Source organism: Anguilla anguilla, chromosome 1, assembly GCF_013347855.1.
Source record: "Anguilla anguilla isolate fAngAng1 chromosome 1, fAngAng1.pri, whole genome shotgun sequence".
Classification (NCBI taxonomy): Eukaryota; Metazoa; Chordata; class Actinopteri; order Anguilliformes; family Anguillidae; genus Anguilla; species Anguilla anguilla.
The window spans coordinates 45,862,750-45,889,523 of record NC_049201.1 but is presented as its reverse complement, the minus strand read 5'-3'; the positions used below and the strand labels follow the sequence as shown (position 1 = coordinate 45,889,523).

Here is a 26,774-nt window from a genome sequence, read left to right as displayed (position 1 = left end):
GACAGGCTATACTGGTAATTTCTTCCACTGATTCGGTTTATGACCACAAGAGATGTCGTAACCCTGACGTTTACTTTCGAACCAACTTGTGTAGCTAGTCATTAACCGCGGGGCGAATTACTGCCGCGGTGCGTGACGCTATGTTTTGATTTTTTCCACTACACAGTCGCCAAATCTCATATGCATGGATTTTTGCTTTCGGTTCAAAACCCTTGATGTAAGTCGTTTTTAAGCACAACAACTATTTTTTGAGAATTGTTTGACACACCGGCCTTTCCACTTGATGAACATACAGCTTCAAAGAGAAATTTAAGGATGTAGTGCGAGCCTTCCTCTTTGTTTTGCAAAGGAGACCTAACTTGCGGGGCTCATTTACACTACAACCGGCTAACCTGCGTTGTCTATTCACGCTAGGAACTACTCTGAATAAGCCAATTCAACTTTTGTCGCACTAAACAACTAGTCTTTGTTGTTTAAGCTTAAACGCGTTCGCATGTGTCCTTTGAAATGGCAAATATTTCCATTAGGCTATGCGTAATTAACATTTAGCGCACTTATTTCCGCAGAGAATAAGGTTTCATATTTGACTTACTCTCTCTCTTATCCTCGTCCAAGAACAAGCTCAGCTCTGTTTCAGCAAATGTGGGTTTTTATATTCGAACCATATCCACGTTGGACCATTGTCCAATCAAAAGAGGAGCCTTTTGCAATAGCTCGCGCCCGTACCCGACTCGGTGCCATCCGATACTCTGTCCAGGTGGGATGTGGTACAGTTACAAAAGTTAGCGTCTGAGCATCAAGGCTTGCAGTTTCAGTCGTTGGGGAGTAGGCAACACGCGTAAAACCTGTCAAAATGCGGAGACATATAACGATTAAACAGGTATAATCGAGACAATGGGAATATTATAAATGAGTGCTGTACGTAATAATAATATTAATATTGATTTTGAATACTGTACTATTTAAAACTACTTTATGGCAGAGCGTGTATGCTTTTTCAAGCATGAAGGATATTCGGGAGCTCTTGTCTTCAACATTCAAATTTATGGATTTTACATATTTTTATTCTTTAAATTCATTTTTGAATAATCTATGAATGCACTGAAAGGCATTGGAAGTTGTTTATGTAGCCCTATAACCTGGCACTTTTTATCTTTTTAAAGGTATTTTATGTCCTCTCCTTCTTCTCTGGTTCCAATGTTTCTTTGGGATATGTTTTCACCCGTCCGAGACGATCTGGGGAAGGGGACGAAGCTCCACCACATTCAGAATGTAAGCAACCCAATACAATTAATTTAAGTTATTTAGCGTTTACGAATATTTCTAGTGCACTTAGCCTGCTTGTGATTTGTCGTAATAATTTTGAAGCGCAATGCATTTGTATCGGTGGAAACAAACTACCAATTGTGTTTGCATGAATCTTTATGCACGTATGCAAATGTAGAGCGATGTCGGTAGGCTATATACAGGGGATTCGCTACAAGAACCTTGTTCCGAATATTGTTATTTGAAATTAATTAATTGTTTGATATAGATCAAAGTTTTAAAAACGTGGCTACATAAATAAATTGCTTTCTCAAGATACATTTGTTGTACAGTAACATTGAAAAAATTAGTGATGTGGAAAAAAAACTAAAGACTTCAAAAATCCACTAGTGATATACTTTGGAAAGCGTTGTGTGCATAAACCTGGCCTGTATAAACAGTATTAAACATGTACGGAAGTAAAAAATGCTACATCGACCAGGACTAGAAAAAATGGACTTCGATTCTTGCTGGATGTAACGGAACGCTGATATTGCCACGGCACACTGCGCACTTGTCGTTGTGCGCGTTGATGCTTGTATTCGTTGCTCCTCGTAGGTACCACATAACGAGTTTTTTGGCAATAAAAAAAATACTCTAAGCGCTAATCAGAGTTTATTTGTACATCATTTATATATCTGATGGCCTTGCCAGTGTAGTCAAAACAAACATAAACGTGCGTTTATATGGAGAAATCTTGGCTGTTAAGATTTGACTGGTCTGTCGATGTATTTGTTTTGGGAAAATATTTGCTCACTACTCTCTTGTGTCAATATTAAGATATGCAAAACGACTTCCAGTACGTTTTGCTTCTTTTTTCCGGCTTTACATGTAAAAGGTATGAATTGCGAGACAATGTAGCAGATATTCAATAAAAATGCACATTTATTTATTCATTTATTTATTTATTTATTTATTTATTTATTTATTTATTTATTTATTTATTTATTTATTTATAGTCATTGTCGTATGATATAACAAAGATGTCAAAGTAATTGAAGTCGTACAGTATTACTGCCATATCTGAAGTATGTACTGTAGACCTAAATGCCAGACCCTGGCCATTGATTGTCACAGATTGATTGATGCGTTCTTATGTGATCTTGTGTGGAAATACACAGAACGATAACGGTGTAGTATTTGTTTTTCAAAATAATCCCACAGAAAGTGTACTAGTTGTATGTACCAAGCTCATGCTCAGTTTATGACTCTTACTTGGTAGACTTATTAATGTTTGATGCATTTGACCAAATGTTTTCTCTGGGGTTTTTTCAAAATATGTTTTCTCATAGAAAAACTTACATAACCTGCAAGTCCTTATGAAAACATTTCTGCTCACAATACAAAACATTATTCAGATATGTGTGTAATTTTGTCTTGGCAGGCTATGAAAGACTTGTTCTGACTGCACAGGGAATATCTTCCTGAGATAAACTGAGTTGAATGTGTGGCACTCATAACAATGTTTTTATTTTTCTGCAGGCAAATGTGCATGAGAGTTCTCAGTTTCACCTGGTGCTGTGTAAATGTGCAGATGCTAACAGCTTTGTCTAATGGCAGTTCTCTCAGATTCACCATGGATAAGTACATCAGGGTCATGCAAGAACCGATGCTTTGAACTGAAGGAGGCTGAAGCTCCCAACTGTCGCTGCGACAACTTGTGCAAGACCTACTACAGCTGCTGCTCTGATTTTGATGAGCACTGCCTGAAAGTTGGTATGTCATTTTTTTGCTAGTGCCCTTGTAAATGCCCAAGAGGGAGCTTGGTGTGTGGAGTTAAACCTTCACCAAAGATCTATATGGACTGACTTCTCATGCATTCAAGTTAAATGACAAATCTTCACCAGATACTCCTCAAATATTTTATTTTCAGTTAGAGTTAGGTTCTGATAATTTGTTTAAGTTCTACATTTGTTATAATTCACTGAAATAAGCTCTAACGTTTCATTTTGGTACAATTTAGGTTACTGATTATAATTTATGGGGGGTTCTTAATGCACTGCAAAATGCTTGTTTCCTTGTCATTGTAAGATAAATGCGTGAGGTTTCCAGGAAAACAGGGTATGATTTTTTCACTCTTCTTTCTGTCACCAGAGGGGGGCTTTGAGTGCAGCAAAGAACGCTGCGGGGAAACTCGAAACAATAGTCATGCCTGCCACTGCTCTGAGGACTGCCTGGAAAAGGGAGACTGCTGCACCAACTACAAAACGCTGTGCAAAGGTGAGGGATGGCTGGTCTCACCTGGCCAACAAAAGCTGGTGTTCTCTAAATGCAGCATGAAAAGGGCAGCTCAGTAGCCATTGTTAGTGGTATAGCAAAGCTGGAGAAAAAATGGCCCAATACAGGCTTAATTCTGTCCAATGGGCCATTCCCAATTGTTTTTTTTTTTCTTTTTACAGAATTGGGGGTGTGCTCATTGTGTATTCTTGTATGTGCGTGTCACAATGTGATGTTGGTTTCTCACTGTGAGTCTCTTTCTTTGGTAGGTGAAACATCATGGGTGCAAGATGAATGTGAAGAGATTAAGACTCAACAATGTCCTGAAGGGTGAGTAACCTGCCGTTATTAAAGATGTATTTATTTTATTTCCGCCTTTTTGTCCTCAATGGAATTTCCAGTCGTGGCCCCAATGTCACTGTGGTGCTACTAAAACCTATACGGGTGGTACTGCAGCTAAGGTTTGTGCTCTTCCAATGCACTTGCCTGTGAGTGAATGATTATTTTAGACCAAAGAGGCAGTAACTTGAGGAACCCTGGATCATTTTACCCCCATGCCAGTCCTGACCAGATGAGCTAAAGTTGTCCTTCCACTGTGCCAACTTCAGATGAGATTAGTTTTCTGCAGTCATGCTGATATCATGATGTTATAGGGCCATGATTGAGTTGGCTTCATACCCACCTATACAATATCATAATTCATCAGAAGTACCGACTGACCGTTGGTTTATTCGCAAACTAAATCCCAGAAGCTGGGCAGACTTGAGCAAACACTTCAGACTAGCTCCCTAGTCAGACAGTGCCATTAGGTTATGTAACTGGCCAGTAATTGGGACTACTTGACCGTACTATCTTTTATTAACTTATCATTCTCCATAGTTTGTTTGTGTTTTAAATTTCAGCAAAGTCGCGGAAATGAATACGAATGAGTTTGGCGTCAACAGGAACAGCTGATGTTGCTAGTATTCAAACTACACAAACACAATGGGTTAAGCTCCACAAAATGACTTGTGTTATACCAAAGTGAAATACCCCTTCAACACTTTCCTGAGAAATTTGTCTATGGTAGTGGATTTGGAGAAGGTAGACTTCTTCTGCTCATACTCCCTGTGGTATTTGTTTGTTTATAACCTTTTCAACTTCTGTAAGTCTCAAGGGTCATGAAAATGTTACACGATGCAAATACAGTGGGATAAAAATTACTTGTGTTATACCAAAGTGAAATATCCCTTTAAAGATTCTATATCTAACTTTTGAACATAGACATGTATTTTAAAAAGTAAGACACCTACAGAGTTTGCAAAAAGATGTAGAGTGAAAGTATTGCTTTCTCCCAAAAAATTATATTGATTAAGAATTTGTAATTTCAAATATATATATATAATATATATATATATATATATATATATATATATATATATATTTTTTTTTTTTTTTACGGTCCATACACCGTGTTGCGTTTATGTTTGTCTGAGAAATCAAATACTGGGGTCATCACATCCTACAATGCTCCTTACCTAGTAGCACACCCATATTTTCCAAGCAATGCATGGTTGCCACTTAGAGTGAAGAAATGGCTGACTTTGTTTGTTAGCGCACAGCTCCACCAGAGAGCCAGCTAAGCCCAACCGGTTGGAAAATGATTCTCTAAGCGGTATAAACAATGAAGGATGCTAACGTTAAATGCCCAGTTATGGTTCTATGATAGCTAACTTTAGTCTACATGCATATCGAACTACACTGTATACAGCTAGCCTGCATTAGAGTTAATGCATTGCTATAATAGATTGCAAAGTTGCTATATATATATATATATTTTAATTATTATTCATTACTTGTCCAATGTAAGACTCATTGCTTGACATTTTGAATGCTACCGTCACCAGTTCCCATCACATTATGTTCACCCCTACCAACCACTCATGGTGGCGGAGTGTTGATCGAAAGCAACTAGTGAGGTGGTGTCATGCTTTGGCATGCGTTCCCCTGTGACTTGATGGGGTTTCAAATAACCTGTTGCTCTTGTAACTTGGAAAGGCCTGGCAGATACAAGACTCTGCCCCCTAGTTTTTGAAAAAGGAGCTGTGTTTAATTTCCCTATTTATACTGTTAGTTTGCATAAAAGTATAGTATTCTTTCATCTGTGGCTTGAGTATTTACTTTGTATAACTATTCAAGAGGCCTGATTAATCTGGTTCCTGATTTAAATCATTAACCAAAATTTCTCTGGCATACCTCTCATGGACAATTACCTCAACTAATTGCATGGAAAAAGTGCAGAAAGAACCCTGCTTATCGACAAAAGAAACAGAAAAGAACAGTTATCGCCTTTGCTATGGACTAATTTCTAATCATTAAGACTTAAATGTATGTTCATTGTGCGAATCAAGATTTTGTTACTGTAGGTCCAATGGACACATGCAGGGGTGCCGCCTGGGATATTGTGTTCCACCACCCCAACAAATCTTATGCTCTAATATGTTTTGAGGGCTCCTGTCTGTCACAGTGACGCTGGACACATAGCATCAAACACTTATAATTAAGTTTGTGTTTTCAGAGTTCAGTTTGTGTGTTTAAAGTTCAAAATCTGTGAAAAATAATATTCATCACATGAAGTATATAATCCATTCTGGTCAAGGCCATAACCTTACTCTCTGCCTGATCACTTTGGCATTCTGATGTGAGGTAAGAGTCATAATCTTGTGTGGGTGGGGATCACCTTGGAGGCCACATGTCAAGCCAACTCGACCCTTATTCTATTTCATGATCCTGGCTAACTCTTTATATTCATCACCATATTGCAGAAAAAGAATCTCAATAACTAGCGTACCTTTTTGAATGCTCAACTAAAATTGCCTGTGTAATTTGAGGTCTAATCTGAGCGCTGTGCTTGGATGCGATGTTAGCTTGTGAGAGGATGTGACGTGTGCTCTCCTGTCCTCAGCTTCGTCCGTCCCCCTCTCATAATTTTGTCAGTGGATGGATTCCGTGCATCTTACATGAAAAGGGGCAGTGCGGTGATCCCCAACATTGATAAACTGAGTAAGTCAAATTTCTTAATTTAAGTCATTGTGCTGATCCCTCCACAATGTACGCAGCCACGTGTTCTGAGGTTGTACACCATACCCATTTTACACATAACTGCTGTTTAGAACTATTGATTGCAGTGCTTTGAATATTTGAGAATCAAGACCTCTTTATGATATGCCTTCAAATAAAAAAACATGCTAAGGACTGTAATATACAGTTCTGTAACGTACTAAGGCATTTGTTTTTTCTGTGACATCTGGTGGAGCCCCCTTTACATGATACTGAGATGTTTCTGTATCAAACTTTCAGGAACATGCGGTACTCACGCACCTTATATGAGACCTATGTACCCCACAAAAACCTTCCCCAATTTGTACAGCCTGGCAACAGTATGTATAAATTCATTTTACTCTTTTTACTGGATGTGTGCATGCGTGTGTATATTCATGCTTTATATTGGTGTCTATTTTTCATATACATACAGGTTCACTAATGTATGTCTATTTTTGAATCTGGAATGACCCATTTATAATGATTGAAGTGGTTAAAGGCACATGCTGATGGGCCTGTGATGTCTTAATCTTTCATACAGTTCCATTGTATTGCACTTTTTGCATGGCATAAGACTGAGAGAGATGCTTTCACATTCATTTTGATTATAAGCCTAGAGTGTGCTCCCATTTATGGGTGATTTGCAGGGTCTTTATCCAGAATCCCATGGAATAGTGGGAAACTCCATGCATGACCCAGTGTTCGAGGCCATCTTCAACCTCCGAGGTCGAGAGAAATTGAACCATCGCTGGTGGGGGGGTCAGCCCGTGAGTGTCTCTCTCCTCTTTGCTTCAACCAGAACAGGAGAAGAGCCTTTACTGCATCTGTGAATTGTTTTTACATTACATACCAACAAAGACAGAGCACAGTGACTCCACTTACATATTTCGATACATTACATTTCTCAGACTGATAAAACACATATTGACCTCATTCTGCTTCAAGCAGAATTTGAGGTCAACTGGCTATTTTATGCGTGTGAGTGCATACATATATTAAATACATACTATTCTGGACTTTCACCTTGAAAATATTATACAATAACCATGCTCAGTCATATCTATGTTGCACTGGCAATCTCTGTCTTTGTGCAGGTTTGCAGAATCTGTGCTCTTCAGCCTGTATTTCTTCTAAAACAGGATGTTTCTGGGCATAACATTCATTTCTGTGTGGGGAGGGTGGCTGAGGCTACAGAGCCTGTAGGGTGGGATCAGGTTTCAGAGGACCGTTTGTAGCTAGCTAGCTTGTGCTGGAGCTGAAGTGGTGGAGCTGAAGAAGCTCAAGTTTGGGTGTTTCCTGTTGGACCTATGTAGCTATTCAGCTAGCTACACTTGCTCCGCTTAAGGGTGTCTCTTCTTGCTCTAAGAAGGTGATTGGGCAGAGTTGAGCATGGAGTATAAGACTTCTTTGATTGTAATGACAGTACCACTGCACGACTAAAAAGTCCTGCATAGTATGCTTTTTAGCTGTGTCACTGTGTTTTTATTAGATATGTTGTTGATGGTATACATTTATTTAAATTGGCATTAAAAACATAATGTCAACTTCTGTCGTGGTGAAGTACACCTATGTAGTTTGTTACACCAATATTTTTTATTCAAGTGAACCTAAAAATGTTCAATTGAGAAAACAAAAATATAGGTGTAACAAATGGAAGCAAAATGCAAAAGGTTTTTTAGGTTTATCCAATATAGTGAGTCTTCGCATTCCTTTGTGTACATTGTAGGCATCTTGTTGACTGTTTCTGAAGCGGGCTGAGAGTTATGTTATGGTCTACCCCCCTCTAGATTTGGATCACAGCAGTGAAGCAAGGGGTGAAGGCAGGAACTTTCTTCTGGCCTGTGTAAGTCCATCTCTGCACAAGCCTTGGCCTATAGAATATCCAGTGTTGGTAGACAGAATTCATATACTCTCCAGAATATTTCTCAAAATTCCTCCATCTTTGTGGGTTTTTTTAACTTTGTATATCCCATGTACCACTGACTTTCATACATTTTTTTCCTCTAAAACCTGGGTTGATTTATCAAAATTACACTTCATTCCAGATAGAGTTTCCCCACTGGCAACCCTCCCAGCTTCTGTACTGTAGGGCACTTGTTCCGTTTTTTCCTGTACATGCCAAAAGGGAGAAGAAAAGTCACAAACATCAGCCCATGAGACTGCAGCCGTTAACTACCATCAAATTCTGACCCCTGGGTTTTTTCAAAAAAGAAAACAAAAACCAAAAAAAGGCAGTTAGCGCAGCAATTACATCTCAATCACACGGTGCTCGTGCAGTGAGATTTTATTCACATTATGTGCACTGCTTAGGTTACTGCTCGGTTAAAGGCACAGACCATTAGACCGTGCTCTAGTATGGCCAGTGGTTAAAACAAAGGCTCCCACATATGCTGAAACAGAGGTCTTTTTCAGATTGATTTTTGAAAGTATGGAGGGGGTAGAGCTTGATTTACTTTGCAAGCAATTTGTTCATATGGACATGTTTACACAAAGCCGGGTGTCTCTGAACTTCACCAGCCATGCAAAGACCTTCCAAAACATGGGGCTGAAGTGCATTTCGAAGCCTATTTCCTGTGGTCCCACTGGAAGGTGATTTATGCAAAGATGTTATCTGGTGAAAAGGTTTTGAGAGGCCATGTTGCGACTGGCAGAGGGACGTTGTGGATCCTGCTTAGAGATGAGGGTGGAGGGAACCTTGCTGCAGATTCACCCCTCCCCTACTCCCAAGCCCCTGTGCTTTTGTGTAATCCATAGGCTTATGGGAAGCAGCTGAGCGGACTGCACAGGCAACCGATTGCTCCTTTTAAAACTTTTAAAACAAGGATTTGATCCGCCCCTGCACCAGACAATGAAAAGATTTTGTCATTACTGGACCTTCATTGTCCTAGTCATTGCAGTCATTTATGTTTTTCGTATTTTCAGACTTGTACAGTAAGCATCTGCCATCAAAGTCATCTTATTTAATTTTTTTGTCTTAGGCTTCCCTTCCTGTGTTTTGTATTGATATATTAGCTTTAGTCAACGATAACATGCCTCATGTGTATTTTTACCAAATTAAATTAATTAAATCAAAGCAATGTTTTAATTAAACCATTAAAACATTGCTTAGATTTAAACCACATTATTTCACTTAATCAGGAATTTCAGGAATAGCGGCTTGTTTCTTCATTTATGAATATCCATTGGATTATGGATGATAGACATTTATTTTTATGAAATCATACCAAACATAGTACTTAACATGATGCATATTTGTTGTGTCAGATGTTGCTTTTTGACTGACTGATTCTTTTAACGATCTGGATCTGACGTTTGATTGTGTTTTTTCCCCATAGAGTGATTCCCCTGGAGAGGAGGGTATTAACCATGCTTCAATGGCTTCACCTTCCTGATGGAGAGAGGTCAGACCTTTTACATTTCACTTTCTGGATGGCTAGGGGACTGTTTCTGATGTGGTTAGACATGTCACCAAAGAGTCCACACTGTAACTGGAATCACACCAGAGTACAGTCCACACAGCCCTCATTGTGAATTGTAATGACTGAGTTAGTCAGTTAACGGATTAGTGCATTCAAAATACTTTTTCTCAGCTAAATTATTTTATGCAATGCTAATTACTAAATGTAAGACAGTCACTGTTATGTAATGCTCACTGCGAAATGTAACGCATCTGCTGAATGAAGGTCATGATTAAAGGTAAATGCAACACATTAGGAACACTATTGTAATGCTTATTGGTAAATGTGATGCACCTTCTAAACATATGCTTTGCAGTGCAGTGCAGTGCTTAAAGGTGAGGAAGGGAGGTTTAGCTAACTGGCGGCTGTACTGCTGTAATCTTTCAGGCCCTACGTGTATGCCATGCACTCAGAGCAGCCGGATACATTCGGACACAAACTGGGACCCCTGAGCACCGAGGTGAGCCAAACATTAGAGAGATGCTAGCGTGTGCGGGGCCCAATGGGAAACACCCCACCCCGAGCATCCTCAAAAGAGATATTCCTAAGCACATATGTTAGACCAGCTGCTGGTAATGTTTCCCTCCCCAGGCAAAAAAGGCTAAAACAAACTGGCTTCATAGTGTTAGCATGACAAATTAAATATTCCAGTAATAAGCACAGTTACCTTTCAGGTCCCATCCTTTTTAGATGGCCATAAAAGATTATTTATGTTTGGTACAACGCATTATTGGTTTTTGTCAGCACTTTTCAAAGTGAAGTTGGAAAGCAGGTTGTAATATTTTTCTGTAACTGACCTTTTAGAAGTATTGAAGCAGTCATACTGCGTAGGGGATGCCTAATGCAGAAATGTACCTTTGTGTGACGCAGCTGAACAACCCGCTGAAGGAGATTGATAAGATCATTGGGCAGTTCATGGACGGGCTGAAGCAGATGAATCTGCACCGTTGTGTTAACATCATTCTGGTGGGCGACCATGGTACTGACCCCCCCATTCCTCCCCAGTCCTCCAGTCTCTGGAGGCACTGTGTCTGAATTACTGGCTTACTGAGCAGACATGGTTCATGAAAGCTGTAGACAAACTTTCCGTCCCTCTTGCTTCTCAGGGAATTGGTAAAAATGCCTTTTGGTTTACCCAAAAAGGAATCAAGTTGTTTATGTAATTACAATGCAGTTATATAAGTCCAATAAGTCATTTTGGCTGAAATTTACTTATTTTTTAAAATATTTGAGGATTTTACCAACAAATCTGCTTAATATATTTCTAAACATTTAATTTGAATTGATTTAAATGATTAAACATCGAGCAGGCATACTTTTTTATTTAAGAAAATTATTAGTCATTCCAAATCAAGATTATTCACCCTCAAGAACCACTTAAGTAAAATAAGTAGACGTCCACTCCTGTAGTAAAGTAGTAAAGTGTGCTTGGCTGTAGCTTCAGTGTAGATAGTTATTGAGTTCAGGGTGAATTCACGTTATGTGAGAGTGCTATGTGTGGGAAGGATCCCCTTACATTTTGAGTAATAAAAACACTTCTCTTGCTCCTAAAAGAGGGCATGTTTTGGGAAGACGTAGTACCTAAGCGAAAAAGAGTGGGGCAGTTCATCCTAACTGTTACAATGTTATCATAAGCACATGAACTTTGAGGAGCTATTACAATTAATTGGGCTAATTTGGAAGAAATCAGAATACTGATTTGGAAGTACTCTATAGTTTTCTATAGTATATACTATACTATAGTATAGGATTTCAGAGATCGACTTTTTCATGGTACTACTAACTTTCAGAATCAACTCAATTTATCAGTTACATTTACTCAATTTTAATGTATATGTAACATGATTTCAAAGCTTAAAATTTGAATGTTTTTAGTGTAAAAATTTAGTGTCAAAATGTTACAGCAATAAAATTGAATAAATCATGGTTAAAGTTTTTAGAGTGTATGAACTGGGGTGCATGGACCTCCTCAGGGTATACAAACTCTGATCAGGGGTATATAAAATACATTTTTATGTAATTGTCAAACTGGATATGGAGCAAAAATACAAATAAATAAAGAAATATTGAGCATAAACAGAGCTTGATGCGTGTACTAGGATAATAAAGTGACAGTCTGGTTTCTCACACAGGGATGGAGGAGGCACACTGTGACCGAACAGAGTTCCTGAGTTCCTATATGACTAATGTGGATGACATCATTCTTATCCCAGGGTCACTCGGGAGAATTCGTTCCAGGTCGCCTAACAACCCAAAATGTGAGTAATGGAAGTCAAGTGCACAGCGAGAAAACAAACCTGTGTTCCTTGAACTATGACTTGCCGCAGTCTTACAAACATATAGAAACCACTCAGGAACATTGTGCTTCAGTCCTTTTGGTTTGTCCAGCGAACACATTCTTCTGCCTGTTATCCTTTCTGAAAAACTCTTCACATCAGTAGGCCTCTGTACTTGTAGATTTTTAAGATAGAAAATGTAAATTCAAAGGAAATGAATGGAATGAAAATTTAAATCAGTTATGGTTCTGTCTGTTAATAATGTTTATGGATCCTGTTTCAGATGACCCTAAAGCAGTTGTGGCAAATCTTACTGTGAGTATGATGTGATCATATACACTTTAAATGTGTCCTCTTAGTCTGTATGGGTTGGCCATTGAAAAGTGCATTGATTGAGTAATTACAATGCCCTTTTTGCACAGTGTAAGAAATCAGATCAACACTTCAAACCATACCTAAAGCAGCACCTTCCAAAACGCCTACACTACGCCAACAACCGCAGGATTGAGGAGATCCATCTGATGGTGGATAGAAAGTGGCACGTTGCAAGGTGACGTTCCTCCTCTTTCTTCTCCACCCCTTGGCCCACAAACGATTTTCCCCAGGGCAGACAGGGAGTGTTAACATTCGTTTGGACAGGCTTTTTTTTCTCCGTTTTTTGTCAGCTCCAAACCAAGTGGAAATTTCTCGCTCTTAATGTAAACCCATGAGGTCATGCCTTGCCGTGGCAATGAAGTGGGGAAAAAAATCAGTGGGTGGAGAGAGAGTGAACTGGAGATGTGAGGGCTGGGAATGAGTCCCCTCCGTAGGAAGGTCCTTCTGTTTGACTTGGCAGGCAGTGGGGAGAAATGAAAGAGATCTTTGACATTTTCCTTCAGAGATATAGACAGCCTAATCCCTGGCACCAGGGCCGTGAACTGAGAGCTGTGTGCATGGGGGGGAGTTCTGCCCTCCACTAGGTCAGAGTGTGAAGTAGTCTTTCAGGCATGAATGAAGTAGAACATTTGTTTACTGTGCTCCAGGTAACACCCGAATTTCAGATGTTGTGCTTGTGGCTTTAGCATAAAAGTGACTTTTATATGTGTCAGGATACTGAAATGGTATCTACGGTGCTCTCGATGAAAAATTCTCTGGTCTGGCAGTGGGAGCTTGTGGAATTCCAAAAAATTACCAGCCTTCACTCAATAATAATGTACCTGTAATCCTACTGAACATTAACCTGATGTTTGAGGGCCTGATTTACTAAGACAGTTAGCACGTGCCGAATCTTTTAGCACACGCAAAACTAATAACGCAATCAATGATTGGTTTAAAAGAAACGCCATGACCAGTCATTGGTCATTTTATTGGTTTTGTGTGTGCTGAAAGGTTTTGCATGCACTAAAGTAAAGTAAATCAGATGCTAAGTTGTTTAAATGTTATAGTAATAATAATAATAATAATAATAATCATTCGCATTATATTATGCATTTCATTATCTTTACATTTGTTTTACAGTGAAGTGGGTAAATTTACTTTAGCCACCATCAATGGTCTTACCTGATTGATCCACTGTTACGTTGGCCACTTTGTGCCAGAATACCCATCACACATCAGGTTACAATCACAAACGGAAGTAATACTGATTCACTTAAACCGAAGGATAATTGCAGTGAACTCCAGAAAATCCAGAATCTTGTTAAGATCGGTGGAATAATGAATTCCACTGAGTACCAGGACATTTTAGCCCAAAACCTGGTTGCCTCTGCCAGGAGAGAGAACTGGCCATAGAAGGACCTTTCAACAAGACAAAGTTGAAAACATACATCCCAAACAGTCATCAAAATCAAAAGCAGAAATGGTTTCAAGAGCACAAAATCGTGTTTGGCTTGGTTTGGCTGTAGGTATTCAGCCAAACCATGAGCCAAACCAAGTCCCAATGTAGTCTTGCAGTCAGTGGTGAGGTCACAGTGAAAATGGTGACCTCTTTCTCAGTCTACTTGATGTTGTGGCAAATCAGAGTAAAACTCCAGACCAGAAAGCAGGTTAAGTTAGGTTCTCCCCACAGTCTCACCAGGGTGCCAAAAATGGCACTTCAAGACCCAGGGTCACCAAGAATTCATTTATTAACTTTACCAAAATATTTTTGTAGGAAAGCTCCTGAAGGCAAGAAACACCCTGGGAAATGTGGATTTAATGGTGACCATGGTTATGATAACAAGATAAACAGCATGCAGGTAATCCATTTGCATTTTTTCCACCGTTCTATTGTTATTAGAGCATAAAATAGTCATTTTCACTTTTACTGACCTTAAGCTCTATTTACACTCATGGTTTTATGTCACGTTGCTTTTCTTGTTTTTAGACAATCTTTTTGGCTTATGGACCTACATTCAAATTCAAGACAAAAGTGCCAGCTTTTGAGAACATTGAACTTTACAATGTCATGTGTGGTAAGACAGTAATCAATTTTTTCTTTGTTAATTTTCTGGTGCAGATTTATGAAAGCATTATATGGTTGCTGACAACAGTGATTATATTTTGGCAGATATTGTCTGTAAAAACATAGCTTTATTTTCTTTTTCTGCCATTGTAGACCTTCTAGGTTTGAAGCCTGCCCCTAACAATGGAACCCATGGCAGTTTGAACCACATCCTGAAGAACCCCCCCCATAAGCCCACAATGCCTGAGGAGGTGTCCAAGCCCTCCACCTCAGTTCCTGCATCTGCTATCACAGACGACTTAGGGTGTAGCTGTGACGAAAAGGTAAGCAGACAGCTTCGTCATACTCCTCACAGCCTTCCTATATTCAGAACAGGACCAAGGGCCTGTTCAACACTGCAGCATAAAGTTAAAAACTGAATCATAGGCATGTATATGTAGGGCTGTCCTGTGGCTCAACTTGCAGAAACACTCGGTGGTTTATTGTGAATTTATTACCACCGTTAGGGAAGTGCCAGAGAGGGTCTCATTGGATGGGCTCATCTTTTATTTAAATATAAAACATTATATTCATTATTGAATTATATGTCATTTTAGTATATCTCTCTTGGGTTAATTATTGAATGAAAAGCAACCCTTGGTCCATTTTTATGTTGTGAAATCAATGTAAATGTTAATGTCTAATATGTCTATACAGTCATGCCTTTTTTGATGGGTGTAATGAGTCACTATTTGGCCATATCATGATTTGTTTTCATGTGGTCTTTTGTAAAAATTACATTGAATGTTTTACATTGAATCATTTACTCTTGGATGTGCAATTGTGCTTATAAATACAGTTGTTATTTTTCATGACAAACTAATCTTGCTTCCGCAGGGATGCGTTTAAGCTCTCTTGCAAAAGATTTTCACCTCTAATCTTTTGCAGTTGCGTTCAAAAAATAGGGGGCAGAGAGCTTTGAAAGTCATCCTTGTAAGAGGCTATAACCTGGAGTCACTGTGGTTCTGTCTGTTGCAGAACAAAGTGGAAGAACTCAATCAGCGACTGAGGCAAGCTCTGGACGGTAAGGCTCATGTCTGTGCGTATAGTGAATGAATCAATTACATATGTGTGTGTGTGTGCATGACACGCAAGACAAGTTTTCCCTTCATGCTTGTGTTTTATGTTGTGTGAATTTCAGTCGATCATTACTTTGTTCAAGCAACTCTTTTTTTCTTTTGTTTTGATTTATTTTCTGCAGATAGCAAGAATCTTCCATATGGTCGACCGGCTGTACTCTTCCGTACAAAATACAGCATTCTCCACCACAGTGATTATATCAGTGGGTACTGTGAGACCCTCTCTATGCCTTTATGGACATCATACACAGTCTCCAAACAGGTAAGTCTCACTCACCCTTCATACTCTCTGTATCAGCACAGCTACGTTGCACCTATGCAGTGGCTGTGGTTTCATTTAACTAGAGTAATTTCTACCATTTGGTTATTATCGAATACTAAAGCACTTTATCAGTTGTATTTACATTCACTTATTCAGTAAATGGATCATGCAGAATGAATTTCACGTGTTGCAGCAGGAATTTTATTATTATTTATTTTTATGTCACGAAGAAAGGCTTAGTTCTGGAATTTGTGTTCACTGTCCGACAATGAACCTTATAACTATTAAAGCCTTTAAAATATTCTGTGGTTATAAATCGAAGTATGTTTTTAATTTTACTGTAATACATACTAGCAATGTAGGTAAACACACAATCTACAGTATCTACAGATTGGGAGAAAATGTAAGATGGCATATAATGTTACAACAGAGCTTGAGTAGGATTTTTTAACCTGGAAATCAACTCTCTTAAACGTCGCATTGCCTAGCCTTTTTGTCGGACCAAAAATCATAAACATAGTTTTTGAAGGTAATATGATGCAGTCCTTTTATCTAGTTTTTGAACGAAATATAAATCAGTAATTTTACTGTGTTACAACATTATTGACACAAAACTGAGTGTGCTTGTCTCACATTTGTAATTGATTGTCTTTCTAGGTAGATGTCACCCCTCTCCCAGAGTCTTTGAGCAACTGCGTGAGGCCTGACATTCGAGTGCCCCCAGGCTATAGCCAGTCCTGCTCTGGGTACAAAGCAGACAAACAGATCTCCTACGGATTTCTGTACCCCCCACGTGAGTTTCCCCCGCCCGCTGTCAATATTGTCATGTTAATTTGTACCTAGAGCACGGTGTCACGTGTCAATGCACTTCATATCATTCATTAGTGTAATAGCTAAGTTGGATCAGCTTTGTGCAGCTCTGTTCTGGTGCTGGTAGTCACCCTTGTTATTTGCACTTTGTGATGTTTGCCTCCACGACTTTGTAAGATGATGTCTAAAGGTAAGGAATATGGACAAATGTGAATATAGGCAAGAGGTACGTAAATGCATGGATGTTTCAAATCCTCTTTCGTTTCGAATGCTTTGGGGTTCCAATGCTGTACAGATTTGTGATGGGGATATAGCCTCTGCCCCCCCCCCCCCGTCCTTTGCGCCGCCCCTCTTCATGGTCGCCCCAGAATGAGACTGAAGCCTGCGTTCTCTGTTGACAGAGCTGGCCTCGACCCCCGAAGGCCGTCAAGATGCCGTCCTGATCACGAACACCGTCCCCATGTACCCTGCATTCAAGAGTAAGCCAGCCTTTCGCTGCGGTAGTTCTGTGCTGTATAAGTGAGGGCCTCTCCACAGGCTGCTGGCACATGAAGCAGACTTTGTGGTGGGGATGAATTTGTGGGTCCCACCGTGAAGCCTCAGCATTAGAGGGGACGGTCTCTGGGCTGTATGCTTGAACTGGAAAGTTTGGAATGAATTATCATCTGTCAGCAGAGCGCTTTGTGTTTTTCATTGTTTCATTAGGGGTTACTCTTACTGTATATATGATCTCACTGTGGCAGGATTGTACATTATGCACTTCTGACATGTCTGGAGAGGCAGTTATAACCACAGCCACATTGTGTTTGGCAGTTCTTTTTCTGTATCGCACAGGAGTGTGTGTGTGGCTGACCTGGGTCGAATACGTATTTGTTTTGGATTCAAATACTTTTCTGTGCTCTATTGATCTTGCCTGGTGTAACTGAGCCTGCCCATATGACCAGAAGGCGGGGTTTTCACTTTTTGAGAGTATTTCATTGGTTCCAGTACACCAGACAAGATCAGTAAAGCGTAGAAAAGTATTTGAATCCAAAACAAATACGTATTTGACCCAGGTCTGGTGTGTGAGGTGCAGAAGTGTATTATATTTTGTGTCTGTGTGTGCCTGATGTGCAGGGGAGTTCTGGAGTGTGTGTGGTGTGTGTCTGGTGAGCTGCAGAGTGTGTGGTCAACTGAATTACCTCAGTGCTCAGAGTTGTGAGTGCTGCCTCTGTTCCTCTGGGGCACGCTATCCTCCAATGGAAATTTGTTTTTGTATTGCACATTATATGCAAGCTCCCCAAATTCAACTCATGGGTATTTGAAGCACACACACATACATACGTACACACATGTGCACACATACTTTCATGCACACACGCACATACAGTATACACAGTTATACACAGATTTTGAACAGCTGCATCTCATGTTCATAAGTCCCTTGGTTTCTGCGTGGGGGGTGGTTTTAATCAGAGGCATTGCTCTTGACATATTCAGTGTGTACTTTTTGAGTTAGCTTCCAAATGAAAGCAGATTTTTTCTAACGCTTTGGAGTTTTCCTTACCCTGTTCCATACGCATATCGTCATATCGAGTGATTTAACGTAAAGGGACAGTTACATCCTCCTAGTCATAAAGCCCCATTCATTGCAAACCCTGCATGCAAATGCCCTCACTCTTACTCCAACCCACACACTCTCTCACACACACATGCACTCTTTTGAAGAGTGCTCTCTAGAAGCTCAAACGCTGTGTAGCGCTTCTGTTTCTCCCATTAGTAATTATTTCAGCCAGCCCAATCTGCTGCCACTGCTGGGAACTTGCCTGCAGACTTTGGAGGCAGTCAGCCAGGCTGAAGGCGGACAGCTGGCCAAGCCTTATATCTACACCGTTACTGCGCGCTACAGACACAGCGCTCTGTAAAAGAAATCAGCGCTGTTCCAACACCAGCTGCGCTCGGGAGTCCCTGTGGCACATAATCCGCTAAAAGGAGGCCAGTCACCGAGGGAAACAGAGGTTTCAGTCACCTTGGGTACTCTGGGGTGAACAGATGTCCTGTTTGATTTATGAACATTTGTCCTGCATCCTGACGAAGGTACCGTTGGGACGCAGTTAGTTCCAATAATTAGAGTGAATGTACCCTGAGTTTTGATTTGCTGCAAACTTCAAACAGAATTTCAAATGTTGGAATTCCTTCTGCATAGCCTACAAGCGAATCTTCTACAATGCAAATTGGTAGGCCAGTGCGTGGCTATGATGATTATGAATATGCTGGCTAACAACATTATTTTACGAGGGAATAGTAAATGAAATCTATAAGAGAGGGTAGAGGAGTGTGGAAAGATGAGGTGAAGAAATTCAGTCCGAATTAGCAGGAGGACCAGCAAAAAAAAGACAAACGAATGTGCACCAAACTGAACATTTTATAAACTGATTTGAAAACATTGTGTGTGATTCAGGGTCATTCCAATAAAATAATCTTGTATTTTAGAGTTGTATTTCCATTGTTCAGAATATCAGTGTAGGTTTAGGCCTTTTATAGGCACTTGGGCTATAGACACTTAGCCTATTTCCTCTTAGTATTAAATAGCCTGAGGGTAGCCTACACTTCTGTAGTCCTGACGCACTGCCAATTTCATTCCTTTCTCACCTGGTCACCCTAGAGCAGTCTTGTGGGTTTTTATTTCAACCCTAACAGAGCTCACCTCATTCAACAGCTAGCAATCTGATAATTAATAGTCAGGTGTGCCAAATTACAGTTGAGTTGAAAACCTACAGGATGGTAGAACCCCAGGAGCAGTGTTGGTTACCTTTGCCCTAGGGTATTGCCTGCGTCACAGCTGAACAGTGCCTCCTCTGGTCAACTGGGTCCCTGCGATTTTGCTTGTGCTGTTAGGTAATTCTTCAGTGTGATACTGTAGTAAATTCCTGAAAGTAACACTGAAGTTCTCCACTACAGTTTGTCATTCTGGATAAGAGCATCTGCCAATGGTTGTAATGTAATGTAATGTACATACACTGCTCATCATGGGAATGGTAGAGTGAAAAGTAGCAAAGAAAATAGGAACATAGGACATTCTTCTTTCTCTCCACTCTCAGGGGTGTGGAACTACTTCCAGAGGACGCTGGTGAAGCGGTACGCCAGCGAGAGAAACGGGGTAAACGTGGTCAGCGGCCCCATCTTTGACTACGACTATGATGGCCTCCAAGACACAGCAGAGAAGAGGAAACAGTAAGGACTCGCACCCACAGACAAACACACTGTTTTTTAATAACACGGTTTTCAATTAGTTATGATTACTAACCTATATTTAAATTGATTCCAGCACCTGAGTATTACTCAGCAATCACCTTAGATTATTGAATTAAAAATTAATAGTTGAAGGTGCATACATGAGAATATCACAACGCTGCTCAAAGTAACATTTAGCAAGGAGTCAGACTGATTATTTGGAGTGGTTTTTAGGTGATCTTTACAACTTTGAGAAGTGGCAGAAATTACCAACAGCGTAATCAAGTTTGAGAATCAACATACTGAATAGTTGCTATGTATCTTTGTCTATAAAGCGTGTGAGTGGTCTGCCAGCATGTGTTGTGCTCTCGACATCTATTAGTTAGCTAGCTCGTTAGCTTGCAATTTCTTATAAGCTGGTCAAGTATGCAAGGTTGTTTAGCTAGTTAGCAGCCGACTAACTGTACTAGTATGCAGCAAGTGATTCAATTTATGTTTGCTATCAAACTAGCAATTGTCCCATACACAATTATTGCTGTGCTGGCTAGCTAAATTTTTGAAGTACATATTGTTATCAATATTTAACTTTGAGGACAGGCAAGTTCAGTAGATCATGCAGTGACACTGGCAAGCCAGAGCTTGCTTTTGTTGGACATTTGTGGGTTTGTTGGGGAATCAATGAGTCATCACTCTGTGAGATGATGTAAGAGCTGTAATTGTGTGCATTATGGCTGAAGCAATGACAGAGTGGAATGGTCCCAAATCAGCACTGCTGCATCTTTCTGTCATGCTGTTATGACAGCTATAACTTATATGATAGTAATTCTTGTCATTCGGTATCTTTGCATGATCCAATAACAACAGCACATATTTTCAGAAAATGTTTGCCTTGGTAATGCAGCCTTGGTAATCTGACTGCTTTTAAACAGTTAAGAGACCTTGTGAGGTCCCATAAATGCATGGCAAGTTAGGAATACTTTTAAGGCTAAAGTCAGCCTGCCTCCAATTTTTGAATGTGAAAAAGGCATCGTACATGTAATTTATGCAGGTATTGGTCGGCCATGCTCTATTATAAAAACGATTGGTCTATCTGAATTTTTTCAGTTTTTTTTTATTTTTAAGTGGCTTTTTTTTCCTGATAGATGTTCTCTCAGCAATGCCTGGCTAAAATCAACTTTATTACAAATCATCTGTCACTTGGGCTAGAGTCAACATAGTGCCATCTGCAGCTGTGGGGATATTACCTCTGTGTTGCTTTAGTGCCATCTAGTGTTTAATAATGTTAGGGCATGTATATTGGACAACCACTCCAGTTTTCCAGCTCCCTTTTACCCTCCAACAGTCCTAGAATGGGCAATGTTTTACCATTTCTAGCCAAAGGAAGGAACCACAATCATACTGTACCACCCTGTGGCCTTCTGCTAACGACTGAAGCTAAGTAGGGTGAGGCTTTGAAGTGAAATTTTCGATGAAGAACGTGGCAGTGGTGTTAGTGGGCCAGCAGTACCATCTGGAACAAACGGGATAACAGTGGCCCGGTATAATGACAGTTACACTGTGCAGTAGGTGGCTAGTCTTTTGTTACACTCAGTCCCCTATTCACTGGGGTAATTAAGCATACCGTTGTACCTATCACAAACAGTTGCAGCATTCTCCATCCACTATCTCAGCTTGGTCCTCTAACCACCCCGGTGTGGTTGGATTAATAAATGTATGCCTACTCAGCCGTGTGGTAAATGTTCTCGGACAAAATGGCTAACTCTAACTTACAACTACCAAGCTGCAACCCCCAGCTCAGACCCCAGTGTGACCGCAGCGTGTGTCTTGCCGCAGGTATGTGAGCGGCTCTGTGCCCATCCCCACCCACTACTACGTCCTGGTCACCAGCTGCCTGGACTACACCCAGGCCGTGGACACCTGCGACGGCCCGCTCAGCGTCTTCGCCTTCATCCTCCCGCACCGGCCGGATAACGACGAGAGCTGCAACGTGAGTCCCGCCCCGCCCGTGCGCCGCCGGTCAATCCCCCGCCCCGTCTTCATCTGCGCTGTCTCAGCTGCCTCAGCAATGTCCCATTTCACTGCTCTTTTATATTCTTTTTTCCAATGGCTTCTCCTGTGATCTTTGACCTCCATGTACACAGTAACAGAATCCTCTCAGCGATCGTTGCCACACAGAGGTGCCTCGAACAAACCTGTGTCTTTGATCTTGCCAGTTTACTGCGCCGTCTTTACCGTTGTGTCTGCACTTATTTTGTTCTTTTACTATATTGGAAAGCAGCAGTAAGTCATATACTTTCAGAAGTAGTTTACAGGCTTTCAGGGTTCCATCTTAGACACAGTAAGTCTTATACTTCCAGAAGTAGCTTACAGTATCTGAGACAGCTTTCCCAGTCCCACAAGTGAAATAAAAAGAACCATTCCGCTCATTTCTGTTTGATGTGGTGACAACAGCGTGTCTTGTACATAGAGCATAGCTGTACATCGACTGCAACCAAAACCAAAGGTTCTGAAGCCTGTTCGATGTTGACACAAACTGTGCATTGATATGTGGTGGATCTATATGTCTGAACGTGTGCCTTGTTGCTGATGGTGTGCTGTATGTTGTGAGTATCCTACAGAGCTCTAAAGAGCAGACTGATTAGGTTTGTGTGCATATGTAAGTGACTGAGCATGCGTTGATGATGGATGTTATGGATGCCCTAGAGAACCTTAAAGAGAAGACTATTAGGGTTTGTGTATGTATGTAGTAGCCTAAGTGATAGTGTGTATTGATGATGAATGTTATATCTTACAGAGCTCTGAAGAGGAGTCTAAGTGGGTGGAGGACCTGATGAAGAAGCATACAGCACGAGTGCGTGACATTGAGATCCTCACTGGGCTGGACTTCTACCGCAGGACCAGCCGGACGTACACCGAGATCCTCTCTTTAAAGACTTTCTTGCACACATATGAGAGTGAGATATAAGCCACTGGGCGTCTCCCCACTGCATCTCCAGTGATTAGGTGTATATTTTTATACAGTTTTTTATATTTATTATTCCTTCACAGTAAAACGTCCAGTGTTAATTCAGCTCTAACAGAGTCCATATGAGTCCAATATGGACCATTTGTATTCTGTAATAGTTGATTTAACACTGAACGTTTTACTGTGTTCCACTGTTTAAAGTCGTATACTACGCTAATCCTACGTAATGGATTTCCTTTGTTTTTGAATAGCAAGCATGAATGGACATGTTTTTTATTACTTGTTATAATTACGTCATATGCGTGTTTTGCAATATAAAATTTGTGAGAGTGAGCGGGGTGTCTTAGTTGTGGCTGGGAGCTTTGAGTGAGATGTTTTCTTGACTGTAGGCCTATATGACAATGAATCCATTATATCAACTTTATTATGTTACACCAGTTTTGTAATTGTTGCTTTATGTTAATTCATTATGAATGACCAATGAATCACAATAAAGAACATTTTATATATTTGAATGTCAATCTCATTTGCAATGGATGGAGACACTTTCTTTAAGATTATGGCTTGGTTTCAGTCGCGAAAGTCAGTGGTATCACTGTTTCTGTGACTTTTGTCTTTCTTGGCAGTTCTGTGACTTTCCCCATTTTTTGCCATTTCTGCATTTCCCCCATTTTCAGTGCTGATTCAGCAGTTTTGGATGTCAACCAGTAGCGGAGAGGGTGGGGTGCATATAGAGGGCCCCATGGACGAGTTTCACTGTACTTTTTGTCATATATATAGCGCAGTCTGTAAGTATTGTGATGTTGACACAATTTTTGGTTTCATGGTCTTCCTTGGTTTTGAAATGAAACAATGAATGTGAGGTAAATGTACGACGCTGAAGTTGGCTCTCGATTCACTGCCCCCGGTTCAAAATTTCCGGTCCACCTTAAATTGGTTGTTATACAATTGGATGGTTTCATGGTCTTCCTAACATGTTATTATGTGGCTATTATGTGCTTAGAAAAGTGAGCTACTGCTCAAGTGAGAAATTGAACAATGGTGGTAATGTGATTTTTTTTTACATTTAGGTTGCGTTCACATGTCTTTTCAAGGCTGTAATGTGGAAAGATCAGATACCCAAGTGCCACATGTATTTTCTTTCTCCTCAAAATCAAATTGTCTCAATATTGCATCACGTGTGTATGAGTGAGCAGGAACTAATCGCACATCTGAAATGGTGTGGATGAAATATCACTGCACTGTCTGCAAATAACACTCCAAACTGTCTACATACAGTAAACAAATACAATAATACAAGCCTATTGAAAAATGGATGTATTGGATGGAAATTTCTCCTCAAAATTGAAATTAAGTCCTCAAACTTTTGACACTTATGACAGAAGAGTTCCCGAAGTAGCACTGACCTTATTTGGGTGAAATATTACTGAAGCCTTTTCAAGTAAAATAATTCCACTGCAAACTGTAATCCAATACAGGCCAAGTGAAGAAAGTAACCTTGCAATTTCACCCCAAAATTAAAGAGTCTCAAACTTTTGATACTTGGTCATGACAGCTGGTCATGATCTACGTTCTAGCCTATTTATGTGAAATTTTACTGAAATTCCATTTTTTTTATAATCCCACTTCAAACGTTCTATGTAATCTAATGCAGGCCAATTGAAAAAAATGAAAATTTGGATTGGAATTTCTCCCCTAATTTAAAAGGTCTTGAACCTTTGACACTCGTTCATGACAGAAGGGGTTCTGATCTACATCCTAGCCTATTTGTGTGGTATTTTGCTGTAGAATTTTCAAATAGTCCCACTACAGACTTTCTGTGCAAATCAATACAGTGAAATTTTCGATTGGAATTTCTCCCCAAAACTTAAAGGACTTGAAATGTTCACATTTGTTTATGATGGATGAGGCCCTGTTGTACCTCTGACTCCATTTGGGTGAAATATTACAAATTTGGAACATTCAGATCAGTTACTGAATACCTCTACAAAATGGGAGTTTACTCCTGCTTTTAAAAACAGAAGTGATGCAAGTCCACCCAATAGTGTGATCTCCACCAAAATATGATATATCCATGTGACAAAGCCAGTCCTGCCTCGCTGACCTCCGCTTGAAACAGGAGATGCCTCCGAAAATGTAAATTCTATACTGGCCGGCCTCAACAACCATTATTTACCGAAACATTAAGGCTTTCAATGGATGTCACACATTGACATTCAAACAAAATCAAAAAGGAAACAGATTCGTATGCTATTCTTTGGTCACACTGGGCCTTTTGTGTTATGCTGTTTCTTAAGAGGCCATTAAACTCTCCAGGAATGGAGATTTGCGTGCGTAAATAAAGCCCTCAGCATGGCTTTAATTGTGCAAGGGTCCATCCCTGTGATGTTTGTGGACGGGAGTGAAACAGAAACAGACAGCACACGTTTATGGTCAGGTCAACCGGAGCGGGCTACTTAATACAATTTGATGTTGCGTGGACCATGAAAATTATATTGTCTATCTCTCAAAGGCTAAAAACATTTTTAGCCTTTGAGAGAGAGACAATATAATTTTCTCGCTGTCATGTGAAAAGAAGCGGCTGGCGACTCCACATGTATTAGAGGAGGCATGTGGTAGTCTACACCCTCCCCAGACCAACAGAGATAGCGCATCGACCAGAACTGTGATACATACGGGGAATTGGTATAACAACTAAATTTGGGAGAAAATGGGAGAAATATGGCAAAAAAAATACTTTTTAATTCATGAATCTTTTGATAATAATATCATGGTGCTTAGCCCCCCCTCTTCCATACCTTATCTTGGCATCACCCAATCAGGGCAAGCATCTTCAAGTCATGCTGGGTATTTAAGGTATTTACGATGGCTGCAGGACAAAGTTGTGTTGTGTTGTATTTGGTTTTGGAGCAGAAGAGTTTTCCTATTTTTATTTTGGTGGTGGTTCCTGGGTTGTGTTTTCAGCGCATTGTCTTTGTTCCTGTGGCGCTGAAAGTGGAAGAGGGTAATACTCTGGCAATGCCTGGCTTATCAGTCTCTCTGTCTTTTTTAGTAATTTAAAATTAACCCCTTGTTTAATGTCTTCTGCTTTGTAATTTAGAAGTAGTGAGCCTGAACTCAGTAAAGATTGTATGATTTGAATTCATTATTCTAATGGACTATTTCTTATTTAATTAAATTATTTAATCTTAAGACCTGATGTACTTTGTTTAGTTGGTTGATTCTGCCATGTTCCTGTAGACTGACCTATCAATGAATTAGGAAATTGAATTGATAATTGTAATTTTCAATGGTAATTATTAATTATGAAATTAAATCATGTAAAATATATTTTATATATAGGTTAAGTGAGTGGTTCTAGTACACAATAGCACTTGTGTTCAGTATTCAGAGTGCTGGACGTTTTAACAAGGGCACTGACTTTTAAAACTCTCGAGATTCAGAAAATAAACATTAAAACATTTTTTTAAGGTCTATTATGTTGAACTGGTTTGTAGGCAATGGAAAGTAGCGTATTAAAGTATGTTCACATCTGCAGGACATATAAATTACAGAAAGCCATTTGGTCTGCATATAGGCATGGAAGTGATGTCTGATGAATTGATAGGAGACATATTTTGGTATTGTATGCGAAGCATCATTGATGG

General features: G+C 39.9%; 1 protein-coding gene across 1 annotated transcript; it reads left to right on the top strand.

The window, feature by feature from the left end:
- The first annotated feature begins 722 nt into the window (after nt 1–722).
- Nucleotides 723–23,642, top strand: LOC118219575 (ectonucleotide pyrophosphatase/phosphodiesterase family member 2-like). The gene is made up of 25 exons (XM_035402851.1): nt 723–880; nt 1,164–1,272; nt 2,866–3,021; nt 3,400–3,525; nt 3,792–3,852; nt 6,467–6,564; nt 6,862–6,941; nt 7,251–7,370; nt 8,391–8,446; nt 9,939–10,004; nt 10,449–10,521; nt 10,932–11,040; nt 12,194–12,319; nt 12,621–12,652; nt 12,760–12,887; nt 14,469–14,553; nt 14,682–14,769; nt 14,913–15,082; nt 15,777–15,822; nt 16,000–16,139; nt 16,797–16,932; nt 17,351–17,428; nt 20,030–20,162; nt 21,996–22,149; nt 22,957–23,642. Exons 1-25 carry the CDS (start codon nt 854–856, stop codon nt 23,125–23,127), a joined length of 2,568 nt encoding a protein of 855 aa, XP_035258742.1. The 5' UTR covers nt 723–853; the 3' UTR covers nt 23,128–23,642.
- The last annotated feature ends 3,132 nt before the right edge of the window (nt 23,643–26,774 follow it).

Bases quoted from the DNA above. Each gene is read 5' to 3' on its own strand.
- LOC118219575 (XM_035402851.1), top strand. From the start codon at position 854: ATGCGGAGACATATAACGATTAAACAG. The intron at 3,853-6,466 runs GTGAGTAACCTG...TCCTGTCCTCAG, and splicing joins ACTCAACAATGTCCTGAAGG to CTTCGTCCGTCCCCCTCTCA. The intron at 12,320-12,620 runs GTGAGTAATGGA...ATCCTGTTTCAG, and splicing joins GTCGCCTAACAACCCAAAAT to ATGACCCTAAAGCAGTTGTG.